The sequence below is a fragment of the Delphinus delphis genome, chromosome 1 (genome assembly GCF_949987515.2).
Source record: "Delphinus delphis chromosome 1, mDelDel1.2, whole genome shotgun sequence".
Lineage (NCBI taxonomy): Eukaryota > Metazoa > Chordata > Mammalia > Artiodactyla > Delphinidae > Delphinus > Delphinus delphis.
The window spans coordinates 112,852,248-112,879,923 of NC_082683.1; the positions used below are offsets into that span (position 1 = coordinate 112,852,248).

Here is a 27,676-nt window from a genome sequence, read left to right on the forward strand (position 1 = left end):
CTAGTGTCGCTGGCCTTTTAATTATGACCAAATCTGCTGCAGATCTCCTGGGGCAACGCGTTCCCCTTTCTAGGAGCCTTGGTCATACTCCTCTTGGGGTTCCCCCTAGGAATTTGGAGACTCAGGTGGGGGAGGGTGCTTAATTGGTGAGAAAAGCTGGGGGAGCAGAGGCAGGATGGGGGTGGGGTGGGGAGGAAACCAACCGGCTTGAGAGAGTTAGGAAAGAAACACTCCGGGGATTTGTTCCCGTTGCAGTGTGGCTATGAGGAAAGTGGCTGGTTTTGCACAAGGAATGGAGATGGGCAGGCTCTGAATGGTTGCAAGAGTGTGGGTGTGAGTAGATGTAGATGCGTGTACGATTGAGGGGTCTGGGGGCTTGGGAAGAGGAGGCTCCCCCACTCCTCTCCATCATTCCCTTGAAGCTGAGTGGGGGAGGAGTGATGGGAAGAGTGGGAGTGTCATGAACCCCTCACCCTCACCCCCAACTGGGACCAAGGAGATTCTCTGGCCAAAGCCAGCACTTGTAGAAGGGCCTCACCCTGACCAGTGTTATTGCATCTGCTGGATCACAGAGTTTGTTGGCTGGGAGTCATGTAGAAATTAAACCCAGGTGGGGCTGGACACCTGGGTCTCTGCCACTCAGGGTAGGGGCAGCAAATAAAGCAGGACTTCTATAGAGGGTGGGGAAGTCGGAAAGTAGAAGAGGGGGGTTGGGAGTGCCTGGGGCAGGACAGCTGTGTCTCCTGGCCTCCCTGAGCCCTCAGGATTCCACTCAGCACCGAGCGTAGACTTAAGCATCCTGCCTCCTAGTCTGCTCTGATCCTCGGTACCGAAGGGGATGTTCCATTCGTGTGTCTCCCTGGGTTTAGGGACCAGCCCTTTTCAAATCTGGTAAGGCCAGCTCTGATTCTCCACAAATGAAATTGCCGTTGCAACAGGATGGATGGCAGTTAGACCAAAAAAGAGCTTCCAGCAAGCTAAAGTGCAAGCTGGGAGGCAGAGAACTAGAAAGGAGGCAACTCATTTCCCAGGAACATCTGGGCACATGGGAGAGACCCTGAGAACTAAGGAAGACGTGAGCAGAGAATCCGAGTGACCGGGGGAAGGGGCAGCTGGACTCAAAGGTAGGGGATGACAAGTGGCCTCTGGGGCCAGCCCCAGGGCCCTGCAAAGAGGGAGGTAAGTATGGCCCAGTAGGGTCAGAGCCACGGGGTGTGAGGAGGGGACTGACTGTGATAGGAGGGATTACAGTTAGACAAGGGGAGGATCTGCACCGCACCCAGGCAGCCAGGCGGCTCCTCTGTTGTTTTTGGCTCTGCTACCTGGTTCCCAGCTCCTTCCGCCAACGCTTTCCTCAGGGCTGGGCCGGGCACACTGAGCCGCGGGGGGGCTGAGCAAGGGAGGGGAGAAGGAGGAGGTGGGGATGCACTGGCTGAAGACAGTGTTCGGATTGAATCTCTTTCGCCTGAGAGAGGCCCCTGGCTCTGCTCGCCTTTTCAGGGGGCAGGCGCAGAGGTGTGGGCAGTCACTGAAGAGCCTGGAGACCCCCTGCACAAGGCCTGGCCACCACTGCACTGATTCTATTCCTTGACCCTGGGCTCTTTGTTTCTCTGTCCCTCTACCGTGGCTCCACCACCTAGACTTTGCTTCTTGCCAGTCTGGCATGGGAGGTCATCCCTTTCTCCACGTAGGCCCCTGCTCAGTTTTCTCTCCTACTGCAGTGAAAGGCACCAAATCCGACTCCCCTTCCTCTGGAGCCTCCACGCTTCTCAGAGAACCTCCCGGCTGAGGTGGGGATTCAGTGTGGCTGGGACTGTTGGTGGCAGTTGCCAGCATCTGAAGCTGGATGGGCCTGGACCTGACTCTGGCCAGCTGTGGCCCCTCCCCCCCAAGGAATCCCCCCAGGGCAGCACTGCTGGATGAAGAAGTCAGTCAGCACCGAGACCTGCAGTTAAACTCCTTTTAGCTTTTATGATGCAGTGACTAGGGCCAGACCCCTCTGCCATTTCCACTCCCTGCCCTGCACTGGCCCCTTAACCCTGGCAGCCCAAGGCAGGAGGGAGAAGGCTGTAGCTATGACAGGTTTGGCAGGCTGGACACCTGGGTTTGCATGGCACCTGGGGACAGTGGCTAACCCTGGAAAAGATGAACAGCCTTCAGTCTAGCCCAAAACTGGTTCTGGGGAGCCCGAACCATCTCCCAGATGCCTCCTCTCCCACTCTCTGAGGATGGCAAATGGAAGAAGAGCCAGGGGTGTAAAGAACCCCTCTCTCCATTGAGATGGTCTGGAGTTTCTGGAGGAACAAAGAAATCGGCAAGGCTGCAGATTGGATGGGTGCTCTATCCCTCTTCTGGCCTGAACTGCAGAAGGTGGGCACTGGGCCAGATAATCAGACTCTGGGATTGAAGAGGAAAGAGGCAGGAGGGAGGCGAGAAGGGCGAGGTCCCAGAGGAGAAACTGAGGGGGCCGCAGGTCTGAGCTTTGAGGTTCTGGATGGAGACAGAAAGAGGGTGTTGGACTCACTGTCCCTGGTGGGGGGGGGCTGTGGGCAGGGTAAGGGGGCTGATGGGTCAGACTCAGGAACGTCGGCCAGCTTGGGGAGAACACCACTTCAAAGCTCCTTAGCTCTCACATTCCCCTCCTGTCTCTAGCCCCCAAATGCAGCTACTGTCTCCAGGTAAGACCTAGTAGCTTGGGACTTCCCTGGTGGCGCAGTGGTTAAGAATCTGGGGACACAGGTTCGAGCAGGGGACACGGGTTCGAGCCCTGGTCCGGGAAGATCCCACATGCTGCGGAGCAACTAAGCCTGTGCACCACAACTACTGAGCCCGCGCGCCTAGAGCCAGTGCTCTGCAACAAGAGAAGCCACCGCAATGAGAAGCCCGTGCACCGCGACGAAGCGTATCCCCCGCTCGTCGCACCTAGAGAAAGCCGGCGTGCAGCAATGAAGACCCAACACAGCCAAAAATAAATTAAAAAAAAAAAAAAAAGACCTAGTAGCTTGGCCCCCAGCCTGGCTCCTAGGGGCCTATGGAAACCAGCTGTGCTAATGGCTCCAGGAAGGGGGCTGAAGCCCCAAGAGTCGGGTAATAAGGGCCAGCTTCCCCAACACCAGGGCCCTTCCTGCTGCAGACCAGGCCCAGGCCAGGGGGCCAGACTCCCTGGAGACAGAATCAGAGGTGCAGGGGGATTAGAGCAGAGTAAGGGAGGGCCCCAGGAGCCCAGATTCCTGGTCCCTGCCCCCATCCTCCCATCTTGAGCAGGCAGGGAATTAAGAAGGGATACAAGAGTTCAGAGTCTGGCCCCTTTGCCAGGCTAGGGCCTTGTCCTTCCAGTGACCCTGCCATCCCACCCCTCCTTATAGCAGGGCTGGAGACATGGGAGTGTGGGGGAGGCCCCAGACTGACCTAGCCCTAATGGCTTTCCCTGGGCAGCATGAACAAAATGGGAAAAAGATGTGTGAAGTGGGAAGCTCTGATTTCCTTTCCCCTGTAGGCTCCAGCTCTGGAAAATGTTAGCTGTCAAAGAGAGACTGTACAGTCTCCCTGCCTCCCCCAACCCAGTACCCCTTACCCCATCCCATCCACCAGGGCCCCCCAGCCTGTCTGGATTCCTAAAGGGCACTGGGCTAGTGTCTGTGAATTTCAGCTCGCCAGGCTGAGGACACACTGTTGTGACAACCCCCCACCCCACCCCGCCCCGCTTGCGTCTTCTCCACCAATCTGGGAAAGACATCCAAGCGGGAGCTTTGGCACTTGGGATACTCAGGGACACGTCCCTGGGGGATCAAAGGAGCCAGCAGCTCCTGGATTTCACAGCTGCCAACCTCTCGCCACGGTCTCACGCCTTCTAAATCCCAGTGCTCTAGGACTGTTAGCCACACATTTCCAGGTTTCCGGATGATCCGGAGTTTTGGTTAGTCTTCCCACTGAGCTTGCAGTGGCTGGCCTAGAGAGGGAGCCATCCTGAGTCAAGGACACACAGTGTGTGCCTTTCTCCCTGCTTGGGGGCAGTGTGGTCTCATTGGGCCAAGTCTCCTCTGATGAGCTCCCTGACCCACGGGTGCTAGGTTCCTAGGAGCCCCAGGGAATTGATTCCAAAGCTGGGAGGAGGCAGTTCTTGCCTTGGAGTGGAGAGTGGGCATGGGGGTGGGTTCTAACCTAGCAGAAAGGCAACAGATCGCTCTGCCCTTTCCCCAGCCCGGGGGCCCCTTTGATCTGACCCCAGATCCACCCTCCCACCCTTCAGGAAAGCTTCCCAGACCTACCCACTCTGCCAGCTCAGCCCGGCGTCCAAGCCCCAGCCTTAGGTGTCTGGCTATCGGGCTATATTATCTGCCTCTGCCTCCCTGTTGGTCCTGGGTGTGGGCACCATCTCCCTCCCCAGCTCCCAGGGTGGGGGCAGTCTGCCTTCTTCCTCCTTTGGTTATGGTTTGGATCCGTCTCATGGAATCTTTCCAAGAAGGAACCGAGCAGGATTCCACAAGGTAGAAGGGAGTGAAGAACCTGCCCCTTGGGGAAGCTGCCTCTGGTCTAGGGATGCCAGACAATTTAGGTTCCTGGTGCTGCATTGGGACAGGGGGGTCAGGGTCACAGGCACAGGGCCCGATCCTCAGTGCCCAGGTCTGGGAAAGGAGTGGCTCTGACTCTGAACCCACCACTGTGCAACAGCTTTCCATGTACTGTCTTGGGTCTGTTTGATTCCAAAGCTTTGCTCTAAAACACTTCAGAGTGGAATTCAGTTGAGCCTGGAGGAAGATTAAGATGTACTTGTCTTTCCATGGCAAATTCTTAAAAATACCTTCTCTCTCTGCCTCTTCCCTCCACCCCCATCTCTCTCAAAATCCTATGCATTATATATACTCTTTCAAAGAAAGCACAGAGTTGATGGTATCCCTAAATAAGGCTAGAAGCCTTACATATTGAAGAAAGAAACAAACTAAACCAGCAAGTCAGCACAGTTAAGCGGTGGGAGGGCAGAGAGGAGATTGGAGCAAAGACCTGTGCAGCAGTTCCCACAGGCCAGGGGCTGGGGTGGAAGGGACTCACCAGGACCCCTCCCCTAGCAGTGCCACTAGATGTTACTTACCCATTTAGTCACTGCGCGAAAGAGATAGTGCAACCCTGACTGTCTGCTCAGAGTCTGCAGCGAATCTCCACCCCTGACCATCCTTGGGTCCCCAACTTCTGAGGGGGCGTGTACGTCCTGAGCTCTCTTTGGTGGGCTAGCGTATACAGGAGCTTGGGTGGGAGTTGAAAAGCCAAAGGTGTCGGTCTTGGCTTAAACATTTGTTCAGCATCAACCACGCCAAAGATCATCCATGTGTATGTAAAATCAGTCTCAAATGAGGCCACTTACCACATCCACTGCCTCAACTCCTATCATCTCTTGCTTAGATTACAGCAAGAGCCTCCTCTTTGGTTCTCTGTTCCCACTCTCCTCCCTTCACAGCAGTCAGGGGGAGTCCTTTAAATCCTGAGCCAGTTCACACCAGTCTGCTCAAAACCCTGCATTTGTTCCCCATTTTGTGCAGATAGTAAGCCCAACTCCTTATGATGGCCTACAAGGCTCTATATTATCTGCCTGTATCTCGCCCTGCTCACTAACCCCAACTCCTACCCCCTTCCCCTTGGCTTCCCCTGTTCCAGCCATGCCGGCCTCCTTGCTGCTCCCTAAATACACCAAACATTCCTCCTGCCTTTGCACCTCCCTCTTTCTCTGGAATGTTCTTCCCCTAGATATCTACATGACTTGCTCCTTCACTTCTTTCAGGTCTGCTCAAGTGTCACTTCCTCAGCGAGGTCTTCTCTAAACAGCCCATCTAAAATCTTATGTACACATATCTGCCTTATCCCCTTACTTTTCCTCATGTCACTCATCACCCCACTACAAGGGAAGTTCGTGCAGACTTCGCTAGCCTACAACGGTACCTGGCACATGGTTTGTACTCAATAAATATTTCTTGAACAAGTGACTGAAAAGTGAATGACATCAACCAAAATCAATGACTACTAAGGCTGAAAGAAATACCTGTCTTTCATTAGTACTCTTGTTCCTGGCTTAATCATTTAACTGTCCTTGATAGATGCATGAAAGAGGTACTCTGACAAAAATCAGGTCTGAAAACGAGAGTGATATAGCCCTGTCGGAGGCCATGACCGCTGCCTGGGAGGCCTCAGAACTCTCCACGATGCCTCAGCCGCCCTCTTAGAAATCCCTGACCCAACTCTTTGAGGCTCACGCCATATGTTTATTGCATCTTCAACTCCTTGTTTGCTGCATCTATCTATCTCAGGTCCCTAAGGATCTAGCTCAGGCTCCCCATCCTCCTGTTTCTAATCCTGCTGCCGGGGAGTTCCCTGGATGTCCTGTGGTTAGGACTCCATGCTTCCACCGTAGGGGGCACGGGTTTGATCCCTAGTTAGGGAACTAAGATCCCACGTGCCGTGCAGTGCAACCAAAAAGAAATCTATCTATCTATCTATAGATATAGGAACAGATATATAGATATATAGATATGTAATCCTACAGCCAGCCACCTGGGGGCTTCCAGCGCTTACTCAACAGGTCAGCCTCTCAGGTCCTTGACTCCATGGACTCCAACAATCTCATCTCCATCTCAGTTCAGACACTCACCTCCAGGACCACACATGGTCCTCCCATTGCGGCCTATGCAGCCGCAAGCATTTAAACTCTCCACTTCTCTGTTTGGGCTGCCGAGTGATGCTAGAAAAAAACTGTGACAAGCAGCTTGCAGCTTGCAGTGCTCCTGCAAATTCAGGTTCTGACCTCAATCAGGAACTCTGCCGCTGCTCAGAGGCCTTTCCTTGTGTTCTCGGTTGGCGCGCTCTCCCGTCTTCTCAGTGGCTGCTGCAAACCGTCTTTATTCTTCCCAAGCTCCTGTCCCCTGACTTCCCCCTCATACGCAGCAGACCACTCTGCCTCCCATTTAATGAGCAATCGAGGTCACCAGGTGCTAATCACTTTATTCCACCATCATCCCAAACCATCTCCATCTGCCCTACCCGTTCCTTTTTCCTTTCTGTCCCAGAAGAAAAGGGATCCCTATTGCTGGCCAAGGCTAAGCTTGGCATCCCTTCCCCCTACTCTTTCAGGATCCCCTGTAGCTTACTTCACCTGCCCCCTCGTGAGCCACCTTATGCTCTACTGGCTTTGTCCATTGGCATCCTAAGACTTCTCACTCCTACAGCAACCTTCACCTGCTTTTCTTCAGAGCCAAGAAAGAGCAGTCCACACCCACTCCTCTCCTTCCTCACCTCCAATTTATTCTCCAGCCCACGTCAGCTGAGCTTCTGCCGCCTTCCCCACCACCACCACAGACATTGCTGAGATCAAGGGCACCAAATCGCTACAAAATAGACCCTTTTCTTTGCTCTCAGCTTACTGGCTCTCCGTGCTGTTAATGCTATCTCCTCCCTCCTGGGGATTCTCCTTAGCTGTCCTCTTACCCAATAGCCCTCTCTCAGACCTCTCTTCTTCCAGCAGCTTATAAGGATGGGTACTTCCTGAGACTTTGACCTTCTGCTGCTCTTTATACCTTTATGTATAAAGGCTTCGTTCCAATCCAAGGCTTCCATCCCACTGCTACACTCTTGTCTCTAAGCCTTAGTTTCCAGCCCCAGATCTCTTTTACTCTGCTAAACTCCAGTCTGGTACATCCAGCTGCTGGCTGGACATCTCCATTTGGGTATCTTCAGGCAGCTCAAAGTCAAGTCAGTCAATACCCAAGTCATCCTCCTCAAAAACCTGCTCTTCTGCCCACCATATTCTCTGTCTTGGTGAATGGTACCACTGCTGTCTATTCACTGTAATTCAGAAATATCAAGGCAACCTTTAATCCTCTTGCCCTGATCTCTAAGTCTTACTGACTCTACCTCCTCAGTGATGATCATATACATCTTCCCACTTCATTAATTCAGGACTCCATCACTGCTCATCAAATTAGTCAAACAGAAGAACTCAGCTCCTGGCCCTTTCCCAATCCTGCTTCCATTGGGCTGCCAGCGTCGTCTTCCTAAAACCCAGATCTGACCACATCACTCCCCTGCTTTAAATCCTTGCAGGATTTAAATTTAAATTGAAATTAGTTTACTGGTTTCTCTTCTTCAGGTTGCCGTAAGCAACTCGGGGTCACAGGCCATTTCTCTGTGCCTAGCACAATGCCTGGCACATAGGTACTTAATAAACATTTGAGTGGAAGGATTCCAAGCCTCATCAGGTGCTGCCTGAATGTGTTAACAGCCAAGCAGGGCAGCGGTTAAGAGCAGAGGCTTCAGACAGGCAGACTTGGCAGTCTGAATGCCAGCACCACCAACCTCCAGCTATTTGGCCTGGGGAATATTTCTTCCTTTTTGTCAGCCTCAGTTTCCTCAACTGTTAAATGGGAATACCTCCACCTACCTTACAGAGAATGGGACAATGCTCCTAGAGGACTCAGCACAGTGCCTGACACAGAGAAGCACTCTATAAATGGTTGCCATTATTATTATTAATGACAGCAACCATCAGTTAAACTTCAAGGTTAGAAAAGAACCCCAGAATTTTAATGCTAGAACCACTGGGGCTCCAAGAAACAAACTGACTGACCATCACGAATTTAGTAAGTGGCAAGATCAAACTTAAAACCTAGTATCAATACAACAATAAAATGCTGTTATGGGCTGTTTTGTGGACTTGCCCTTAATTACAGGGTAAATGAAAGAGCACTGTGAACAATGATACGTAGACTGTAGACGTAGGATATTCATAAATGCACTTGGCATATTGCATACATGGGAATTTGCGTCTCTAAACTTGCACTTGTGCTAATGTGTCTTGGGGTAAGTTCATAATTACAGTGCTGTTCATCCTTCCTATCGTCAGCTGTAACCATCTGTTAAACTAGGAATCAAATGATTCCTTTAGAGCCTTAACTCGATCAGTGGTTTTTTTTTTCTTTTGGCCACACCGTGTGACTTGTGGGATCTTAGTTCCCCAACCAGGGATTGAACCCACGACCTTGACAGTGAGAGTGCAGAGTCCAGTGGTTAACGGGACGGCCAGGGAATTCCCTCAATCAGTGGTTCTTAAGGGTAGAGAGAATGGCAGTGCTATCACCTGAAATTTCAAAATACATCCCCCCTTACCCTTCTGAGAATCACTTTGTTACGTGAAATTTTAAGATCAGTAATGTGTTTGGCATGATAACACTTCTCACACTCTTTTCCCTTTATCCTTCTCACCTGCAGAAGGGGGTCTTGGCATTAGAAAACATTATTATGCTATGAAAAGAATGCTATTGGAAGAGCATGTGTTTTGTTTTACGTATGCTCCACTCTGAAGAGCCTTAATACCCAAGACAAAACAGGACTTGCTGATTGCTATTTCCATAGTAATCTGCAATGGGGCTTATCTGTCATCAGTTGGATGAAGCCTGGGAACAGAGGGGCAGAGAAAGAGGGGATTAAAATACAGGGATCCCCAGGGCTTCCCTGGTGGTGCAGTGGTTAAGAATCTACCTGCGAATGCAGGGGACATGGGTTCGAGCCCTGGTCCAGGAAGATCCCACATGCCGCGGAGCAACTAAGTCTGTGCTCTAGAGCCCAAGGGCCACAACCACTGAAGCCTGCGCGCCTAGAGCCCGTGCTCCGCAACGAGAAGCCACCCCAATGAGAAGCCCGTGCACCACAATGAAGAGTAGCCCCTGCTCGCAACAAAGAACCAACGCAGCCAAAAATAAATAAATAAATAAATAAATTTATTAAAAGTATAATAATAAAGTACAGGGATCCCCAGGCACCTTGCAGGGTGAGCTGGGCTCTGACCAGGAAGTGTGATAAGAGAAGAGTAAGAAAATGTCTGCAAGGTCCTCTGGTCTCCAGGTTCTTCCTGGTGAGCTAAAGTGAGACTGAGCTGTTCCCAATGCTGGACTGAGGGCACCTGAGTGGGGGGTGAAGTGGAGCATAAAAGCCAGTTGCTACTCACATGGATGGACCTAGAGATTATCACACTAAGTGAAGTAAGCCAGAAAGAGAAAGACGAATACCATATGCTATCACTTACATGTGGAATCTAAACTATGACACAAATGAACTTATCTATGAAAAAGAAACAGACTCAGAATAGAGAACAGACTTGTGGTTGCCAAGGGGAAGTGGGGTGGGGAAGGGATGGATTGGGAGTTTGGATTAGCAAATGCAAACTGTTATATATAGTATGGATAAACAACAAGGTCCTACTGTATAGCACAGGGAACTATATTCAATATCCTGCGATAAATTACATTGGAAAAGAATGTATATATACATGTATAACTGAATCACTTTGCTGTACGTCAGAAATTAACACAACATTGTAAATCAACTATACTTCAGTGGAATAAATTACAAAGCCAGGTACCCTAAAACTTGAACTCAAATGAGAATTTTCCACATATATTCTAGTTTACTGATCACAATGTAAGTAAGACTCGCCTTCATTTCAAATAAGACTTGTATCCCCGCTTTTTGGTGTAGCCTTCCTTGATTAATCCCACTTAGAGGTGTGTAAGGACGCCTAGCACCTCTTTGTGAAGTGTCATGGACACTACATATTTTGGGTTCAACAGGAACCAACTTGCTCAGAGCTCAACAGCTGCCTGTGCAAGCAGATCCTGTAGCGCAGGACACAACAGCAAGACCACATGTGGGGTCCGGTTTGGCTGCAGGAAATTCCCTTCTATGGGCAGCCATGACTGTGACTCTGGCCCCTGGAGCCAAACTAGCCACTCAAGAGGGCACAAGCCTTGGTGTATACATGGAGTCTGCGTTCTCTCAAGACAGAGTGCAGCGATCCCAGACACAAAGTCAGACCTGTGATTCACCTTCCCAACATGAGGGTGTATACCACCGAGGAAGAGCTGGCAGGAGCGACCAGGCTGGCGTCATGAAGCACCCTTCTTCCCCGGCTCCATCCCTCCCGCACGCCCACTCTCTGAGTCACTCTCTTGGTCACATACCCTCTGTGTGAGGGTGTTCGCATGGCTTGGGGTGTCACTTTAGGTGTGCTCGTTGACTTGTGGTAGGGACGAGGACAAGGCAGCAGAGCACATGGGCTACACACAAAGGCTTGGTCAGCGCTTCTTGATGACTTCCAGCAAACCAGGGCCCAGTTAGTGTCATTCACACAGACCCTGGACCCCCTATCAGAATTACAGCTCTACAGGATCCTGTGACAAAGCTATTTAACGTGAAGTTGTAAAGAAAACATCACACAATTGTTTTTCCTTTATAAAAATTTATCAAGGGAATAATTTGAGTTTTAAAAGGCTTGGTTTAGCAAAGTAAAAGACTAAAAACCATTAAAACACTTTGAATTCTTCTTTAACCTTCCAAGTGGGGTCTAAATTAAATAAATCCTCTATCACTTTAGGAAAGAGGCTGCTTTCCTAAATCCGAAAAATTGATTTCCAAGTCACACTCTCTTACCTCTACTTCCTTGTAACCCTAAGAACTAAACCTCACCAGGGATGGCTCCTCTGGAAGTCAAGGTGGAAAGAACAGGTGATATCCCAACACAGACTGGATGCAGACTCTGAGCCAAAAAAAGTCTGAGAGAAACTGTGATCATACAAGTTATCATCCAGCAGGATACTTTTGGAAAGTTCAACACGGTGCTGCTAATTACTTGAGAACAAAAGGCATAAAATGAGACATATGGTCACCCTAGTGATAAGGCAGTTTGGGAAACTACACTTCCCAGTATGCCCTGCCCCTTGAAAGTCAAAAGGCTTTCCCAGGAGCAAAGCACCCTGGGACCCATGGTTAGCACCATTTAAGAGGTAAACAGCCTTCAGGGCTGGGTTCTGACATGGAGCCTTCCTCCTTCCATGGAACACTTAACAACACCTGAGGTGAAATTTTAATGGATTTTAAGTCTGGGGTGGAGCCTCACTCTCCCCAACAACTCTAGTTTCCAAAGGTGTAGAGCTGGTAGAGCTGCCCACTGGCCCACTGCCCTGTTCTCCTGGGTGTCGTGCTGCCTCTGCCTCCCCACACCACCAGTGTCCCCACTGGCACTAGTCTTTTGGGGGATTCTGGGCCAGGTGCTGTTCCCACTCAACTTCGACCAACTTGTACAGCTCCATGGTGGCCTGAGCATCTTCCACAGAGGAATGTCCGCTTTTCCCAACCTGAGAGAAGGAAGAAAAGGGAGGAAGAAAAGAACATGAAGCTACAAGAGACTGTTTCTTCCCTTCCCAACTGGCTCCCTCCAACCCACTGATGCTGCTGCTTCTGCAGGTAGCGGGCTACAAAGGTAGACCTGTGGTGAGAGCCTACTCCTTACCTCATTTCAGGGGTTCAACTCCTATGCTACTGTCTGCCTCAATCCTTTCTGTAGCAACATGGACATACCATATTGTTCTACATTCTTCTGTAGAGGCACAACAAACCAGACCATAGACAGGCCTTCTGAGTCTTCCACCTTCCCCAGTTCCTTAACTGATCTGTATATGACATGTGTCTACAGCCTCATGCCAGGCAGGCCATCCCCTCTTTGACTGCCAAACATATGAAATACATAAGAGCCTCTTGCATCCACTACGTGGTCTTTTAGACCACCACAACTACCTGCTTTCTACTTTTCTTAGTTAGGGTTTTATCCCCACTTTCAGGCTTTTTTCCTTTTCCAAGTATCCTTTGGAACACTCTGGGAGGTAGAGAACAGGAATAGTTATCCCTATGTAGAGATGGACCCCTTTGCCCAAAGCTCTTCCCATCAGAGCATCCCATCCAGATCTCTCTACAACCAGAGGAATTTGAGGGTCAGAGCCTGGAGAAAGGCAGCAGGAGAGCCTTCAGTGTCCAGGCCAGAGGTCTGGCAGCATTTGGGAAGACGCTACCTGGATGTCCCGGCTCAGCAGCTTCTTGGTGAGATGCTTCAGAGACACGGTTGCATTCTCTGGGCAGTCGGCCTTACGGTTGAGGAGGGGGATATGGGAGGTGTCTCGGGTGAGGGACTTAGGGTGAAAATACTGAAGGGCTTTGAAGTCATTGTGGATGGCATGCCCCACCACTATCTTCCCTGTGAGAATCTTCAAGATCTGAAACAGGCATGGGAGAAGAGGTGGTGAGGAACAGCATTCAAAGATGTAGCCCCTGCATCTTCAAAGCCCAACATGGCTGCTTAAGTCCTTCTAGGTTCTTTTAACCAATTGCCCACCTGCCTCATCCTTGAAATGCCCTCTTCCACAAGTTTTCTTTCACCTGAAATCTGTCTCCTCTCCCCAAGGTAAAAGTAGGTATTTTCTATGGTGTAACCCTGTTTGGATTTACATCACTAGTGGCACCTTATCTTCACATTAATTTCTACCCCAATGTGATGTTCATGTAACTACCTAGTTCAGTCCTGGCTTGATACCTGAAGTTCTTTAACCATGATCATTATGTTGGCCTTTGACATAGGCTGGGATAAATGTTGTTAAAGATGGGCTCCAGGAAGGTACTGGAAGCCCCAAATTATATGCAAATAGATATGCATATGTTTGCCTTTTTTTGGGGGGGGAATCCATGGCTTTCATCAGATTCTCAAAGAGCCTACAAGCCATAAAAGGTTAAGAATTGGGAGTTCCTTGGCAGTCTAGTGGTTAGGACTCGGCACTCTCACTGCCTGGGGCCGGGGTTCGATCCCTGGTTAGGGAACTAAGGTCCTGCAAGCTGTGAGGTACAGCGCCCCACCTCAAAAAAGAAAAAGATTAAGAATCATTTATAGACTAAGGCTGCAGAGGGAAGTGATCAAGTGCCCACACTTATGCTGCTTTAACAAATCAGTCCCGGCGCTTCATAGCTCCTCCTGCTCATAACCAGAGGGTATTTACCAGCTGGTCAGGAACCTTATTCACACCATTCTTGGAACCAAATAATTTCTCACCATTTCAGAATCTTAAAGCATAAGAACATACTGCCAATGAGGATAACTAAAGAATATGTCATGAGCTCTGAAGGCCATTACCAAAATGGGGTTCCAAACAGATTGTGAACAAGAGCAACAGGCCTGGAATCAATGCCTGGCCTCCCAATGGGACCCCTTGGAAGGGAAAAGACTCATCTGAATGTACCTTAGTCTCATACCCCAGCTTGGGCACTGGTTTTTATGATGAAAGCCAGATATAGTCCAATCAACTTGGTATTTAGTTGCTCCTAACTGCACCTGCAGTTTACTGACCACTAACACCTTTACTTCGCATTAATTTCAACATATAGCCTGCCTTAAAGCTAAGTGGATTTGCTCTTTCAGGCCCACCCCATCTTCTGCCTCTCCCAAGCCTTTGCTCAGCTATGCCCCTGGTGCACAGGATGTTCTTCAACTCTTCAAGTTCCTTCTAAAATCCAGCTGTTCCACCTCTGATGAAATTCCTCCAACTGACTGCTCTGGCATATGAGGAATTATTGGAACAGTGTGTGTCTAGAGAAGGCAAAGAATGTGGAGCTGAAATTACAAAGAAGTGGACCAAAGGCGCCCTCTGGAGGCCTTCCAAGACCAGCAGGCTCCCTTCCCCTTCACATTTACCGGCTCACCCTCCTCTCCTGTTCATTTGTTGGGCCTCCAGTATTCAGCATAGGACTTACAGTGGCTAGGTTTGCTCAGTGAGTGAGACGAGAACCCCAACATACCAGCCCGGTGTCTTTTATCCCCTCCACTGCAGGCTACCTGTTCCAGTTATACACATATGCCCCAGCTCCTTCTGTCAATGTTCTGCCTTCTCCTACCACCAACTTTCCACATTGCCACAGGCTACTTCTTGCTTGGCAAGCCCTCTCCACCTCTCTATTCTCAACCCTAGACCCCACCTCTACAAGGCATTCTCAGATTGAGCCCTTTCCCCCTGGCACTCATGCCTGTTGCTCTGTCCATCACTGGCTGATATTTCTCTAGCAGATTCCCGGTTCTCCAGATGAGGATTCCACTTGGGACCTAAAAGATCTTAATAAAGTTCGTTACACCCGCTAATTGTAACTTTCCAGACTCTCACCACTCCTTATCCCAACAGAAAGCCTTCTTCATCTGCTACTCCACCCACTCCATCCCTCCCTCCACAATCCTTCGGCGCCTCCCCAGGGTGATATTCTTTGCAGAAAAATGATTTGGACCTCTCCCCACCCACCCCGCTGCTACCACCATCTCCCATGCCTCTCACCTGGCTCCGAGCAATCTTGAAGGGTGTAGCATTCACCATGTGCTGCTTCCGGATACCGCTCCATCTGGTCCGGTAGTCCACAATGTGGCAGGGGGGAAGGATGTACTCATCATAAAGCACATCTCCGCTGTAGCTGACAATGCTACATCGAGCCAAGGAACTGACATGCCCCTTGGGTCCTGTGCCCACCATCTCACAGTCAATTGCCACCATCTTCGTTGGCATCTTCTGGGATGCTCCAGGGTATTTATTCTCTGAGTGAGCTTGGGTGGAGATCTGTGGGGCAGTCTTCTGAGGAGGGTTCTTCTGGGAGCCCTTCTTCTGGGGGCGAATTGGGAGGCTCTTGATCTTTGGTAGGGCACTCTGGAACTCCCCCAGCAAATCTACTTTAGCCACAACAGAACCAGCTTTCTGTGAAGGAGCAGGGGTCAGCCAAGGCACTGCAGCTTTCTTGTCCAGGGACTGCTCTGACCCACTGCTGGAAGCAGCAGTCTTCTTTTTTGGAAGGGGAGGGGCCTTCCAAGTGCCATCCACCTTGGGAGTGTCCCCTTTCTTTGAAGGTTCTGAGCGCAACTTAGGGACCTTGCTAGGGGGCTGCTGCTTCTTATTCAGAAAGCCTTTCCTTTCCAAGAGCCGCCGCTTCTTGACAAATTTTTGGTGCTTGGCATTGCCTTCTAATGCCCTTCTGGGGGGAGGTTCGCCAAAATCCAGATTGAGGAGTAAGGTAGACATGATGACGGTGGATGGTGGGAGAACAGTTGGGAAAAACAGCTTACCAATGAGAGGATGGACAACTCATCCTCTGCTGAATCCCATAGGCCAACATCTGGAGGTTTGTAGTACACCCTGGGGAAGAAAATGATCCTGATAACGGAGTCCATAGGCCTGGGAACCAGTAAGATAAGACCCATCTCCGTAGGACTTAAAGGAGAGAGGAAAGACATCAGAGTAACCTCTCAGATAACGTGAAATGTGAAATGATGGAAGGAGGACTTCCTTCTGAACCAGGAAGCCTGGGTTCCGGGGAAGCCCCACAATTCTCCAGCAGTATGGTATTAGGAAGGCCATTTCCCCTCTCTAGATCTCAGTCTCATTTGTAAACTGAGGGGGTTGCAGGGCCAACCATCTGAAACTCTTGTGATCTGGAACGCCAGAATAGGTGAGCTCTATCATTTGCCCAGGGAAGGAACGTCTAAGTATGCTCGAAGGCAGTCACAGGTTTGACATAGTTGACCTCTGAATTACCCAGGCATCCCCAGCGCGGGTCCCAAGGACAGAGATAGAAATTCAGGCACCCATTTCCCTCATCTCCACGTGAAGGAAATCTCCACATGCAGCTCACTCAAGTCCTTCTCCCAAGAAAGGACCTTTGACAACACATATTAGCGGAGGGGAAAACCGAGGCTGGGGACAGCACACTCTGGTCGTCCAAGCCACGGAGCCAGCTTCCCACCCTCACACACCTACCTCCCAGATGGGCCCAGCTAAGACCGGAAGCGCCAGGAGCCGGATGCGGAAATTGGCGCGCGTAGGCGAGGCCCGAGCCGGCAGGCTAGCGGATTGGAACGCGCCGGAGGCCGGGCCCGCGTACCCACAGCGCACCTGCCTCCGGGAGCGAGGCCAGGGATTCCTAGTGTGTGAGATGCGGCAGCGGCGGCGGCGGCGGCGGCGGCGGCGGCGGCGGCGGGGCGGCGTGGGTGGGGGCGGAGACGGGATGCTCTCCCCGGCCCCTCTAGCCCAGTGGAGGTACAATTCGAAGGTGTGAGGAGACCGCTACAAACTGGCACTGCAGCGTGCCGGAGGCCCCGGGCCTCACTTCCGTTAGAAGAGGGAAGTGTATGGGAAGGGGCGGGATCTGGAGGCGGGACCTGGAACTTGGCCCGCCCCACTCCTTGAGGTGGGCGCCGCGGCACGCCTCTGTGGCGTCACTGCGCTGGCACCGCCTCCCGGTTTGCGTCCAATGCTGACAGCTTCGGTCTATGGGACGTCGCGGCCTGTGACGTCAGGAGGGCGCCTCAAGTCTTCAACCCCAAGCTCGAATCCCGGAAAGGCGGCGTCTGGGACCGGGTTCTGAGCGCTTTCTTCCGGTTCTGCAGAGCTGAGCCAAGCCCGGGTCCCGGACCCGCGTAGTCCTGACCCAGGTTACCGCCTCACTGCATTCTCCCTCCCCGCGCCACCGGCTGGGACCCGGAATGCCGGGGGTCTCCGCCCGGGGCCTCTCTCACGAAGCGAGGAGGCAGCTAGCTGTGAACCTCACCCGGGTCGTGACGCTCTACCGTTCCATCCTGGACGCCTACATCATTGTGAGGCCACAGGGTTGTGGGTGGGGTGCTCCTGGTTATGTGGGTGGCTCCCTAGCCACGGCAGGGGAAGAATGTAGAGTTAGCTTCTGATCTCTTTTCTAATGTTTATTCAGTCTTCTGTCTGTACAAGAAAGGGTTAAAGCTGGGGCAGCCCCCCCCCCTTCTTTTTCTTTCAGATGACCTAAATATTAATAGTTTTAGCATCTAGGTTGTTTTTCTAACCCTCTCAAGTCCAAAGTAATAAAACGCATGGACATTTGAGCCATGCTGCTGCAGCTACGTTAAACTCTCCCAGAAACATGTGAGGTGTTTCGAGAACACACATGTTCATTCATTCAAGCTTTGAATAAATTCCTGGCTTTGCAGTGTAATGGACAATTCCAACTTTGGAGTTGACAGACTTGGACTAGAATCCTGCCTCCCCTACTGTGTTAACCTTAGGCATAAAAAAAAACATTCCTCCTAGCCTCAGTTCCTGAGCGGTAAAATGGATCTCTTTTTGAAGGATCATTGTGAAGAATAAATGAGATGATGTATAAATGGCACCAACATCCACCGAATTGTTCAGCTCCCAAACCCAGAAGCCATGCTCGATTCAGCTCTTTTCTTCATTGATCTACGATCCAGCCCTTCAACAAGTCCTATTGGCTCAACTTCCAGAATAGATCCAAATTCACCCATTTGTCTCCATTGCCATTGCTACCACCCTAGGACAAGCCAACATCATCTCTCTCCTGGACTACTTCCTAACTGATCTCTCTGTTTGCTTCCTCTCCTCCATACCCAGTTCTTCACAAAACAGCCAGATTAATCTTTTAAAAATGTAAATCTCACCAGGACACTTCTTGCTTCTTAGGTATTTTGATGAAATTGTAATTCTTTACCATTACCTATAAAACCCTACATGATCTGTCCCCTGCTCTCTTTTAAACCCCATCACATTTCAGTCTCTCCCACATTCACTGTACTACACTGATCTGTACACTACTGATCTGCCTGGAATGTTTTTCCTCCACAGAAAGGCAATTGAGTAGGGTGGTTAAGAGCAAGAACTCTAGAGTCAAATTGGTTTCAAATCCCAGCTGTGCCACTTACTAGCTTTTTGACTTAGAATACTTAATTGCTGTACTTTGGTTTCCTTATCGGTAAAATGGGGGATAAAAATAGTACTATCTCATAGGGTAATTGTGAGGATTAAATGCATTAATATACGTAAAATGTTTCAGACAGTGCCTGGCATATTATAGTATTCTGTGTTTGCTATTACCTGAATTTTTAAAAATTGAGATAGAATTGACATTTTAGTTTCAGGTGTATAATATAGTGATTTGTATATATTATGAAATGATTACAGTAAGTCTAGTTAATATCCATCACCGTACATAGCTACATTTTTTTCTTGTGATGAGAACTTTTAAGATCTTCTCTCAGCAACTTTCAAGTGCACAGTACTTTCAAGTATACAATACAGTATTATTTACTATAGTCACTATGGTGTACATTACATCTCCATGACATTTATTTTGTAACTGGAAGTTTGTACCTTTTGACCCTCCTCACCCATTTTACCCACCCCCACCCCCTGACTCTGGCAACCACTGCCTGAATTTTTTTACATGTGTTGTTTCCTGTTCATCATTCAAGTCTCAGCTCAAGTGTCACCTTCTCAGACAAGTCTTCCCTCATTGCTCTAAAATAGTACTGTCTCAAACTCTCCATTGTTACTGTTTCATTAGTGTTTTATTGTCTATGTGGCATTTGATGTTATCTGAAATAATTTTTTAAAATGTAAGCTCTGTAAGAGCAAGGATCTTGTCTGTCTGCTTCATTGTTTGTATCCCCTGAGCCTAGGATAGAACTTGGTGCCTAACCAAAGCTCCAGAATTTGTGTTGAATAAATGAATGAATAAAAATACATTCTGGCAGGGAATTCCCTGGTGGTCCAGTGGTTAGGACTCGGCGCTTTCACTGCGGAGGGCCTGGGTTCAGTCCCTGGTTGGGGAACTAAGATCCCACAAACCACGCAGTTCGGGCAAAAAAAAAAAAAAAAAACACCCAACATTCTGACATATATAATGTCTGGCACATCTAATGGTAGGTTACTAGATGGTAACAATAATACTGGGCGTCAGTCACTGTGGTGTTGAGGATGCAGATGTGAAGCCACCATCCCTGCCCTTTAGTTGAGTGGAGGAAACAGACACATAAATAAGTGGGGACACTGCTAAAAGGAGAGATGTGTCCAAAATGCAGTTTGGGCTCAGAGGAAGGAGGGGGAGGCTAGAGCAGGCTTCAGAGAAGAGATGACAGCCAATGAGTAGAGGTGCCTGTTAGTTGCAGCCAGTGGCCATGTGTTGAGTGGGGCAGGGAAGGATGGGAAGAGTAGTAGCCTGTTGATTGCTTCTCCCTTTCCCCTACAGGAATTTTTCACAGACAACCTATGGGGCACACTCCCTTGCTCATGGCAGGAAGCCCTGGATGGACTGAACCCGCCACAGCTGGCCACACTGCTGCTGGGGAAGCCTGGGGAAGGGGAAGTGGCCAGGTATGGGCAAGAGGGCACCTGTGTTGGGGGGCTTGGTGCTGAGCCCTGCAGGGAGCCATTGCTCAGAGTCTCACAAGGGCTTCCTGGGTTGTAAACTTGCACACTCAGGATGCAATGGGACTATTCACTGGGGGCCTGGGTGGGCTATCTCAGGTACAGGTCGGTGTGGCCACTCACCCTGCTGGCCCTGAAGTCCACAGCCTATGCCCTGGCTTTTACCCGGACGCCTGGGTTTCAGACCCCCTCAGAGTTCCTGGAGAACCCCAGCCAGAGTTCCCGACTGACAGCTCCATTCCGGAAACATGTCAGGCCCAAGAAGCAGCATGAGATTCGGAGGCTGGGAGAGGTGAGGAGATGGCTGGGGTATAGGTGGTATCTGGGAGCCTGGGGACTCCTTAAGCCTATGGGTTACAAAGGTGTGGGCACCTTATATTACCTGCAGGACCAGAGGCCCCAGAAGGTCCCTTCCTTGTCAGATACACTATAATCATATCTTCATCCTTTTGCTGGGTTGTTTGGTGGCTGTATTTGAATCACTGGCTTAATCTTGTTCTGATAACCTTCACAATCTGCTCACGGCTTCACAGCAGGGCTCTTGTTCTGTGGAGGAGACTGAATCACTAGCCTGAGAGGAGCAAAGACAGTAGCCTGAGCCTGGGGTCAGCACACCCCATTTTGGTTTCCATGTCTCTTGTCTCTTCCCTCTACCCATCTTCCTCTGCCATCTTCAGCTCCTCCACCCTCATTATGGGTGTTTGCCCTGGGAGCCAACACCAATGGCAGGAGACCTTTGTTCCCTCCTCTTTCAGTTGGTGAAGAAGCTGAGTGACCTCACAGGCTGCACCCAAGTTGTGGATGTAGGCTCAGGCCAGGTGAGCCAGACCCCTAATGTTCTGGTTTTTTGTTGTGGGGATAGAACAGCTGGAAGACAGGTTATCGGGCCACAGGCCCAGGGAGGCAGGTGCTAAGGAGTGGTAGAAGCAAGCTGGGCAGAATTTAAGCCTTCTGGGGGCCTAGGACCCAGGCGTCCAAACCACAGATAGGGAGGGGGACAGTGGAGAGGACACTGAACGGGGCTGTCTCCACCCTCCCTCTCGGGACTCCAGGGCCATCTCTCCCGCTTCATGTCCCTGGGGCTGGGGCTGATGGTGAAGAGCATTGAAGGGGATCAGAGACTGGTGGAGAGAGCCCAGCGCCTAGACCAGGAGCTCCTGCAGGCTCTGCAGAAAGAGGAGAAGAGGAACCCACAGGTAGACCAGCCCTTCCTGCAGCCAGGACCGTGAGAGCAGGGTCTGCTTGGCTGGAATTGGGCACCAAGGCTAATTCCCTCTTTTAAGTTTCTCAGCTTGACATGGCGTGTCTCTATTTCTGCTACCCCTTTCCCAAAGCCTCCTCATATCTTAAAGGCACCTTCTAGTTAAAAAGTGCTTTCCACACCGATACGTCCTTCTCACAGCCACCTGTAAAAAGTGGCCAATCAAATGAGGAAGCTCAGACAAAAAGACCTGCAGTTACTAATAACAGACCCAGAATCTATCCCATCTCCTGATTTAAAGTTCCACTTTCTCCTCTGCCCCAGTTTCTCCCCCACCTTCCTCCTTGGGAAGGAACTCGGAGGACAGATCCATTCCCGTGGCTTGAGGTGGCACGGGGACGGGAAGCCGGCTTCCCATCTGCCTCTGTTCTGTCCTGCCTCCACAGGTGGTCCACACTGGCCCTCGCCACCGCCCCCACCATGTGGTTAGGTGGGTAGACCCCACGGCCCTGTGTGAGGAGCTCCTGCTTCCACTGGAGAACTCACCTCAGAGTGAGGCCCGCTTGCTGCTGACAGGCCTCCACGCCTGTGGGGATCTGAGTGTTGCCTTGCTGAGGCACTTCTGCCGCCCTGAGGTGGCGGCCCTGGCCTCAGTGGGCTGCTGTTACATGAAGCTGAGTGACCCCGGTGGCTACCCACTGAGTCAGTGGGTGGCTGGGCTGCCCGGCCGTGAACTGCCCTACAGGCTACGGGAGGGGGCCTGCCACGCCCTGGAGGAATACGCTGAGCGGCTGCAGAAAGCAGGCCCTGGCCTCCGAACCCACTGCTACCGGGCAGCACTGGAGACAGTCATCCGGCGTGCCCGGCCCGAGCTCCGTCGGCCAGGCGTTCAGGGGATCCCCAGGGTCCACGAGCTCAAGATTGAAGAGTGAGGCTGGGGAGTTGGGGGGGGGGCGTGAGGAGGGGGGTATCACCTACTGGAGGTATGACTCCCCTCCCACCCTCAACTGTTTAGCATGTCCTGAAGAAAATCTAAACGTGCTGGGAGGAGGGGAGTGATTTTGAGTTCTGAAGCAGCTTCAAACTTTCTTTAAAAGGCAGTTGTCACTCTTTTATCAAGTTTTTGAAATGCTAAAAATATGGCTAAATAATTGGACAGATTAGGATGAAAATAAATTTTTGGATTGATTTGCTATTGGACAGACAGCTCACAGCCAGAAAAACATTTAAAAATGCCTTAGGGTGGCAAATCTTATTACAGCTGGAATTGAATTAGGAATGGACAGTTTGAATGGGGGAGGAGGGTTCTAAAACCAAACTGAGTGCTGTCTGTGGCTGACCCCACAGATACGTGCAGCGGGGGCTCCAGCGGGTGGGGCTTGACCCCCACCTGCCGCTGAATCTGGCTGCCCTTCGGGCCCACCAGGCCCAGGAGAACCGTGTGGTGGCCTTCTTCAGCCTGGCCCTGCTGCTGGCCCCGCTGGTGGAGACACTGATTCTACTGGACCGGCTGCTCTACCTTCAGGAGCAGGGTGAGGGTGGCCAAAGCAGGGACCCAGGGCCAGAGGGGCTGGAGTTCTAGGGCTCTCCTTCAGGTCCTGGCCCCTGCACCTGCCAGGACTAGGTTCCTTGCTGTGGTGATTCTCAGACCAGCTGCTTCAGAGTCAGATGGGGGAAGGGGAACTTGTTAATGCAAATTCCTACTGAATCTGCCTGTGGTGGTACCTCCCTGAGGTGCATTTTAAGCCAGCATCCCAGGCACTGAGAACCTACGATGTGCTGCAGACTGCCTCCTCCCGAGTCAGTGTCTCGGGCACTCATGTTCCTGGAGAGCTGGGTCTCCTTAGACCCCCTGGAGCCTCCCCCATGGGGAAAAGGGGCTATGCCTACAGGCTAAGCAGGAAGTGGCTAAGAGTCTGTTCCATTTCTCCCCTTCTGAGTAGCCCTGCCTTTCTCATAGGCTTCCATGCTGAGCTCCTGCCCATCTTCAGCCCCGAACTCTCTCCGAGAAACCTGGTTCTGGTGGCCACCAAAAGGCCTCTGGGTGAGACCTTCTCTGTTCTGGAGACTGAAGACAGCTGACACAGCCTGAGGAAGGGCATATCTCAGACCCCATCTGAAACTGCCAGGTACCACACTGGGTGGCGGAGTCTTCACCCACCTCCTCAGCCAGAGAACCAGCATCCTCCGTGGAATCCTGGTTCCCTACAAACCTTCAGCTTCATACCCTTTCTCTCCCTCTGTGTGTTATGTAACATTATGCAAAAAGTTATTTTTAATTTATTAAAAAATTGAAATCTTTACTTCTCTGTCTTTTGTATTAAGTATAGGAAAGGACAGACATGCACCCTCCCTACCGAATCCTGCAGAGGTGCTAAATTAGGTCTCACATCCCCAGTCCCCACTGTCTTCCCTAACAGGTAGCACCTTGTTACTCAGAGGTCTCCATGGAGGGAAGCTGTCTCTCCCTTACATCTCCATCCCAGAATCTGCAGGCCCTGCCCTTTGGGAGGACCACCTTAAGGCTGGCTAACTTCTATCCAGGTTTTGTCATAACATCAAGACAGATGCTCCCTCCCTCAGTCCTTGAAACAGGCGTTAGGGGTGCCAGTCTACCAAAAGACAGCAGCTGCACACACAGGACCCAAGGCTCTTTATTAGAGTCTGAAGAAGAGGTGGCCCCAATCTTCAAGGTTAAGGCAAGGAGGGGAGGAGCAGCTCTCCCCAGACTCAATACCAATAGACTTTCTTATGTCTCCGAGTCTCCTGGATCCCCATCGCCTCCATCACCTCCTCCTCCAGTGTCTTTAGACTGGGCACATAGGTTTTTTCTAGAGCATCTTCCACTGATGTGTCTTTGGGGCCACCTATTGAGCCAGAGAAAAGAAGATGGGTGGGAGGGCTTCTTAACATCCCTTACTCCGACTCCTCCCACCCCCCCACTTCTTGCCGCCTCACCCAGCCTCACCAATCCATGTTTCAGGGACGATGCCATCAGCTCTGGGAAATTCAGGTTTAGGGATAATTCTTCCTGATCTTCTGGAGACTCGTACCCGCTCTCCTGCCTCAGTGAATCTCCACTCCACCTCAGTGGGTTTCCTAGGGGATAGAAGAAGTGAGGCCAGCCAGGGAGTTAGGTCTCCCTCCTATGTTCCAACCCGAAAGTCAATGACTAAGAACACTAAGGTCACCATCTCGTTTCTCTGCTACCCCTGCACTGGGGTTTCCTACGGGGGGTCATGGATGGCCCCTCTCAATTTTCAGCACATCCAACCCACCATTCCCTTTGGATAAACATGGTCAACAGCTGTGTGGACTCAGAGGGCAAGAAACCCTCTGACCAGAGCCCCATGTGCTTGCCTGTCCACAGGATCCACAAGTTTGACCTGGTTGTGGAGCAAGGGTGCTTCGCTGGGGATCATGGTTCCCCGGTAATCCACGGTCTTGCCAACATAGCGATAATGCTGTCCAAAAGAGGAGGGGGCTATCAGAACCCAGGAGGTGAGAAGGGGGCTTGTCTACCACAACTCAGAGCATTCAAGTTGAAAAGCAGAAGGTTCAGTTGTCTCACCATCCCCTCAGCCAGTCTCTGGCCTCCCTGTGCTGCTCTTAGTGGACAGGGACGGATGGCACAGGCTTCCTGAGCATCGCCATCCTCACTCTTCACTTACTGTATTCAGCCCCTCCACGACCACCCAGTTTCGCTGCCGGATAACTTGAACCACTTTGCCTTGCTTCCCAGCGTCCTTGCCTTCTAGGATCTCGACCTGTGGGAAGAGATGACCGTCAGGGAAGGAGATCCTTGCCCAGGAGCACCCCGCCACCCTACCCCATCTGAGATTCTCACTCTGTCCCCACAGAACAGATGCCAGTCTTCATCAGAGATAGGTTCCACAGCCACCCGGCGCCGCCTAGTCCCTGGAGGGTTCTTCTTCTTGTCTGACAAGGAGCCTGGGCGGCTCATCCCATAGCGGTAATTGGGAGGCAGAGTGACCTTGGATGCCAAGGCCAGCAGAGCAGAGAGCCGCATGGCTGGAGACTGTGAGAAATCCCCTGGCCGGTGAAAGACCCAGAAATCTTCCTAGTTGGCTCTGGGGTAGGACAAAGAAAGGGGCAAAGAAACAAGGGAAGCAACATTTTCTTAAGCACTTACTTCATGGCTCAATGGACTTGATCTTACTGAATCCTCACAAGATATTATCTTCGCTTTACAGATGACGATAGAGACTCAGAGAAGTTAACTGACTTGTCAATGGTCATAAGGCTACTATGTGGGAGAATCAGCATTCAAAGCCACATATATCTGACTTCAAAGTCCAAAACTTCATTGAGGCCAGGGACCATGTTATCTAGATCACCCTTGAATCCAGCAGATCCCAGCAGGGCCTGGCATGTAGTAGGTACTCAATAAAAAGTTATTTAATAAATGCACCAACAGCAAGATGGAAAGAAAACAAGTAATGGACAAGACACTGGCGTAAAGCCAGAAAACAGGCAGTTATAAGGTAAAACAATCAAACAGGTGGCAGAGATAAAAACTGGGATTAAAATGTCCCTACAAAATGTCCAATTCCTAATCTCAATCAGGAAATAACCACTTCTCCCTAAGATAGTTTCTTTTCTAAAGGAAAAGGACCCAGAACCAGACTCTAGGATTATAGAGTCCTACATTTCCAAACTAAGTATGTACTCTAAGCCTCCCAATTTTGGATAATGGACTAAACCAATGGGGCGGTGAGACAACTGAGGGCAAAAATAGTAAGTGCTTCAGTTTGCTGAGCACTTGCTACCTTCCAGTTGCCATGCTAAGTGCTTTCCTGTAGCATCTCATTTAAGCCCAAGGACAACTAATGAAGGAGGTACCATTAACCTTGTTTCATAGCTAAGAATAAAGCCTAACTTAAAAGTACAATTAAAGTGCACTCTAATGACATTAAAAGCTCTGGATTGGGAATCAGACGACCTGGGTTCTAGTCCCCGCTCCACCACCAACTTATTCTGTGACCCTAGGCAACTTGACTTCCGAGCTTCAGTTTCATCATCCATAAAACTTTACAGGGTTGTTTCTGTCATTCGAGTTATTTTTAACATTTTAACAAAGCAATGTACAGATTCATGTGGATAGTATCCTTTTTGGGGTAAATTAAAAAATATATATTCTATCACAGACATAAATATTTACAAGAAGGCAACAGGGAACAAATAAAGTACTTGTTTTGGAGATGAGGAAGTTTGGGAGGGCTATTTCTTTCCATCTTGTTCCTTTCCATAACGTTTGCATTTTCTAACCACGTACCTTTAAAATAATACATCAGCTGGTTTATCTGAACAGTGAGATATCAGGTCATTTCTCTTCTCTATACGGAAAAGACCTAATATTATTTTTAATTAATGCTGGATGAATGTTAGGGGCCTTGGTGTTCCCATTCAGAATCCAAAAATGCTTAGGGAGCACTACTATGTGACAGGTCTAATGCTAGGAACTTCACTATTCCCAGCATTTGATCTTCACACTGCTCTCCGCGGGAGGTTGACAGGGGACGAGGAAACCAAGGCCCTGAGAGCTGGAGACTTGCCCTAGTTCATGACTTGATAGAAGCAGAATTCTCTGGCGGTCCAGTGCTTAAGACTTTGCGCTTCCACTGAAGGACTGTAGGGGGCACGGGTTCCAACCCTGGTGGGGGAACTAAGATTCCGCAGGCCGCGCAGTGCGGCCCCCAAAAAAGACAATCTTAAGACCCGAGACTCCTGCGTGATTGCCGCAAGACGTCCCTTAACCTCAGCTACTCAAGATCTGAAGCTCTGGGAGGAGATCCCAGAAGCCAGCCCCCTAGATGTTTTCCTTTTTTTTCTCCAAACCCTGGAGAGGCTGGTGCCCTTCCGCAGTGGGGCTTTCATGGCGCGCTCTGGGGCGCCGTGCTAGGTAGTGAGGTAGAGCGTCTGCTCCCTCAGACCCCGGCTCCAAAGGCCCCGCCGGCCCCATCTTAGGTACGGGTGATGTCCATCCCCCAGCAGTCTTCAGCAACCACCCGCTCCGAGCTTCCGAAGCAGGGAGACCTCGGACGAAGCCACTAAGCCATGCCAGGGTAAAAGAAGGCTCTTCCCGCTCCCGCTCTCGGACCAGCCCAAAGCTGCCAAAACGTCCGGGCCACGCGGTTCTCACCTCCGCTTCCCGCTGAGCCCCGGAGCCTCCGCCAGTCCCTTCTGCACGTGGGACCTAAGCCCCGCCCCACAGCGTCCCCCGGCTTTCTGGGAAAAGTAGTCTAATGGTACAATGGACGCGCAACGATAATCTAGCCTCTCTGCATGCTGGGAGTTGTAGTCCGCTGCTGCAAAGCAAGCGAGAAACAGGAAATTTGGCCTTGTAGGAAATCTAGGAAGCCTAAGAGCACCGTGA

At 50.7% G+C, this 27,676-nt stretch overlaps 3 protein-coding genes across 4 annotated transcripts; 1 reads left to right on the forward strand and 2 right to left on the reverse strand.

The window, feature by feature from the left end:
* Positions 1-9,764: 9,764 nt before the first annotated feature.
* ISG20L2 (interferon stimulated exonuclease gene 20 like 2) lies at positions 9,765-16,862 on the reverse strand. 2 transcript variants are annotated; one of them, XM_060031973.1, is made up of 4 exons: positions 16,779-16,862; positions 15,177-16,022; positions 12,882-13,082; positions 9,765-12,170 (listed from the first exon to the last, which is right to left on the reverse strand). In XM_060031973.1, exons 2-4 carry the CDS (start codon positions 15,906-15,908, stop codon positions 12,057-12,059), a joined length of 1,047 nt encoding a protein of 348 aa, XP_059887956.1. In that variant the 5' UTR covers positions 15,909-16,022; positions 16,779-16,862; the 3' UTR covers positions 9,765-12,056. The 2 variants fall into 2 exon arrangements, with proteins under 2 accessions (XP_059887956.1, XP_059887947.1); XM_060031964.1 differs by having other exon boundaries at positions 16,644-16,855.
* Positions 16,863-17,192: 330 nt separating this feature from the next.
* Positions 17,193-23,543, forward strand: METTL25B (methyltransferase like 25B). The gene is made up of 8 exons (XM_060031949.1): positions 17,193-17,479; positions 19,900-20,024; positions 20,178-20,370; positions 20,834-20,896; positions 21,131-21,274; positions 21,726-22,207; positions 22,627-22,811; positions 23,240-23,543. The coding sequence occupies exons 1-8, from the start codon at positions 17,369-17,371 to the stop codon at positions 23,359-23,361; spliced, it is 1,425 nt and encodes a 474-aa protein (XP_059887932.1). The 5' UTR covers positions 17,193-17,368; the 3' UTR covers positions 23,362-23,543.
* Positions 23,544-23,915: 372 nt separating this feature from the next.
* MRPL24 (mitochondrial ribosomal protein L24) lies at positions 23,916-27,531 on the reverse strand. Its single transcript, XM_060008415.1, has 6 exons — positions 27,443-27,531; positions 25,127-25,370; positions 24,951-25,046; positions 24,640-24,743; positions 24,248-24,378; positions 23,916-24,146 (listed from the first exon to the last, which is right to left on the reverse strand). Exons 2-6 carry the CDS (start codon positions 25,307-25,309, stop codon positions 24,010-24,012), a joined length of 651 nt encoding a protein of 216 aa, XP_059864398.1. The 5' UTR covers positions 25,310-25,370; positions 27,443-27,531; the 3' UTR covers positions 23,916-24,009.
* Positions 27,532-27,676: the final 145 nt, after the last annotated feature.

Bases quoted from the DNA above. Each gene is read 5' to 3' on its own strand.
- METTL25B (XM_060031949.1), top strand. From the start codon at position 17,369: ATGCCGGGGGTCTCCGCCCGGGGCCTCTCTCACGAAGCGAGGAGGCAG. The intron at 20,025-20,177 runs GTATGGGCAAGA...GGGCTATCTCAG, and splicing joins GGGGAAGGGGAAGTGGCCAG to GTACAGGTCGGTGTGGCCAC. The intron at 20,897-21,130 runs GTGAGCCAGACC...TCGGGACTCCAG, and splicing joins TGGATGTAGGCTCAGGCCAG to GGCCATCTCTCCCGCTTCAT.
- ISG20L2 (XM_060031973.1), bottom strand. From the start codon at position 15,908: ATGTCTACCTTACTCCTCAATCTGGATTTTGGCGAACCTCCCCCCAGA. The intron at 13,083-15,176 runs GTGAGAGGCATG...TGCCTGTTTCAG, and splicing joins TCAAGATTGCTCGGAGCCAG to ATCTTGAAGATTCTCACAGG. The intron at 12,171-12,881 runs GTAGCGTCTTCC...TCCTTCTCTCAG, and splicing joins TGCTGAGCCGGGACATCCAG to GTTGGGAAAAGCGGACATTC.
- MRPL24 (XM_060008415.1), bottom strand. From the start codon at position 25,309: ATGCGGCTCTCTGCTCTGCTGGCCTTGGCATCCAAGGTCACTCTGCCT. The intron at 25,047-25,126 runs GTGAGAATCTCA...CTCTTCCCACAG, and splicing joins ATCTGTTCTGTGGGGACAGA to GTCGAGATCCTAGAAGGCAA. The intron at 24,147-24,247 runs GTGAGGCTGGGT...CTGGCTCAATAG, and splicing joins CGTCCCTGAAACATGGATTG to GTGGCCCCAAAGACACATCA.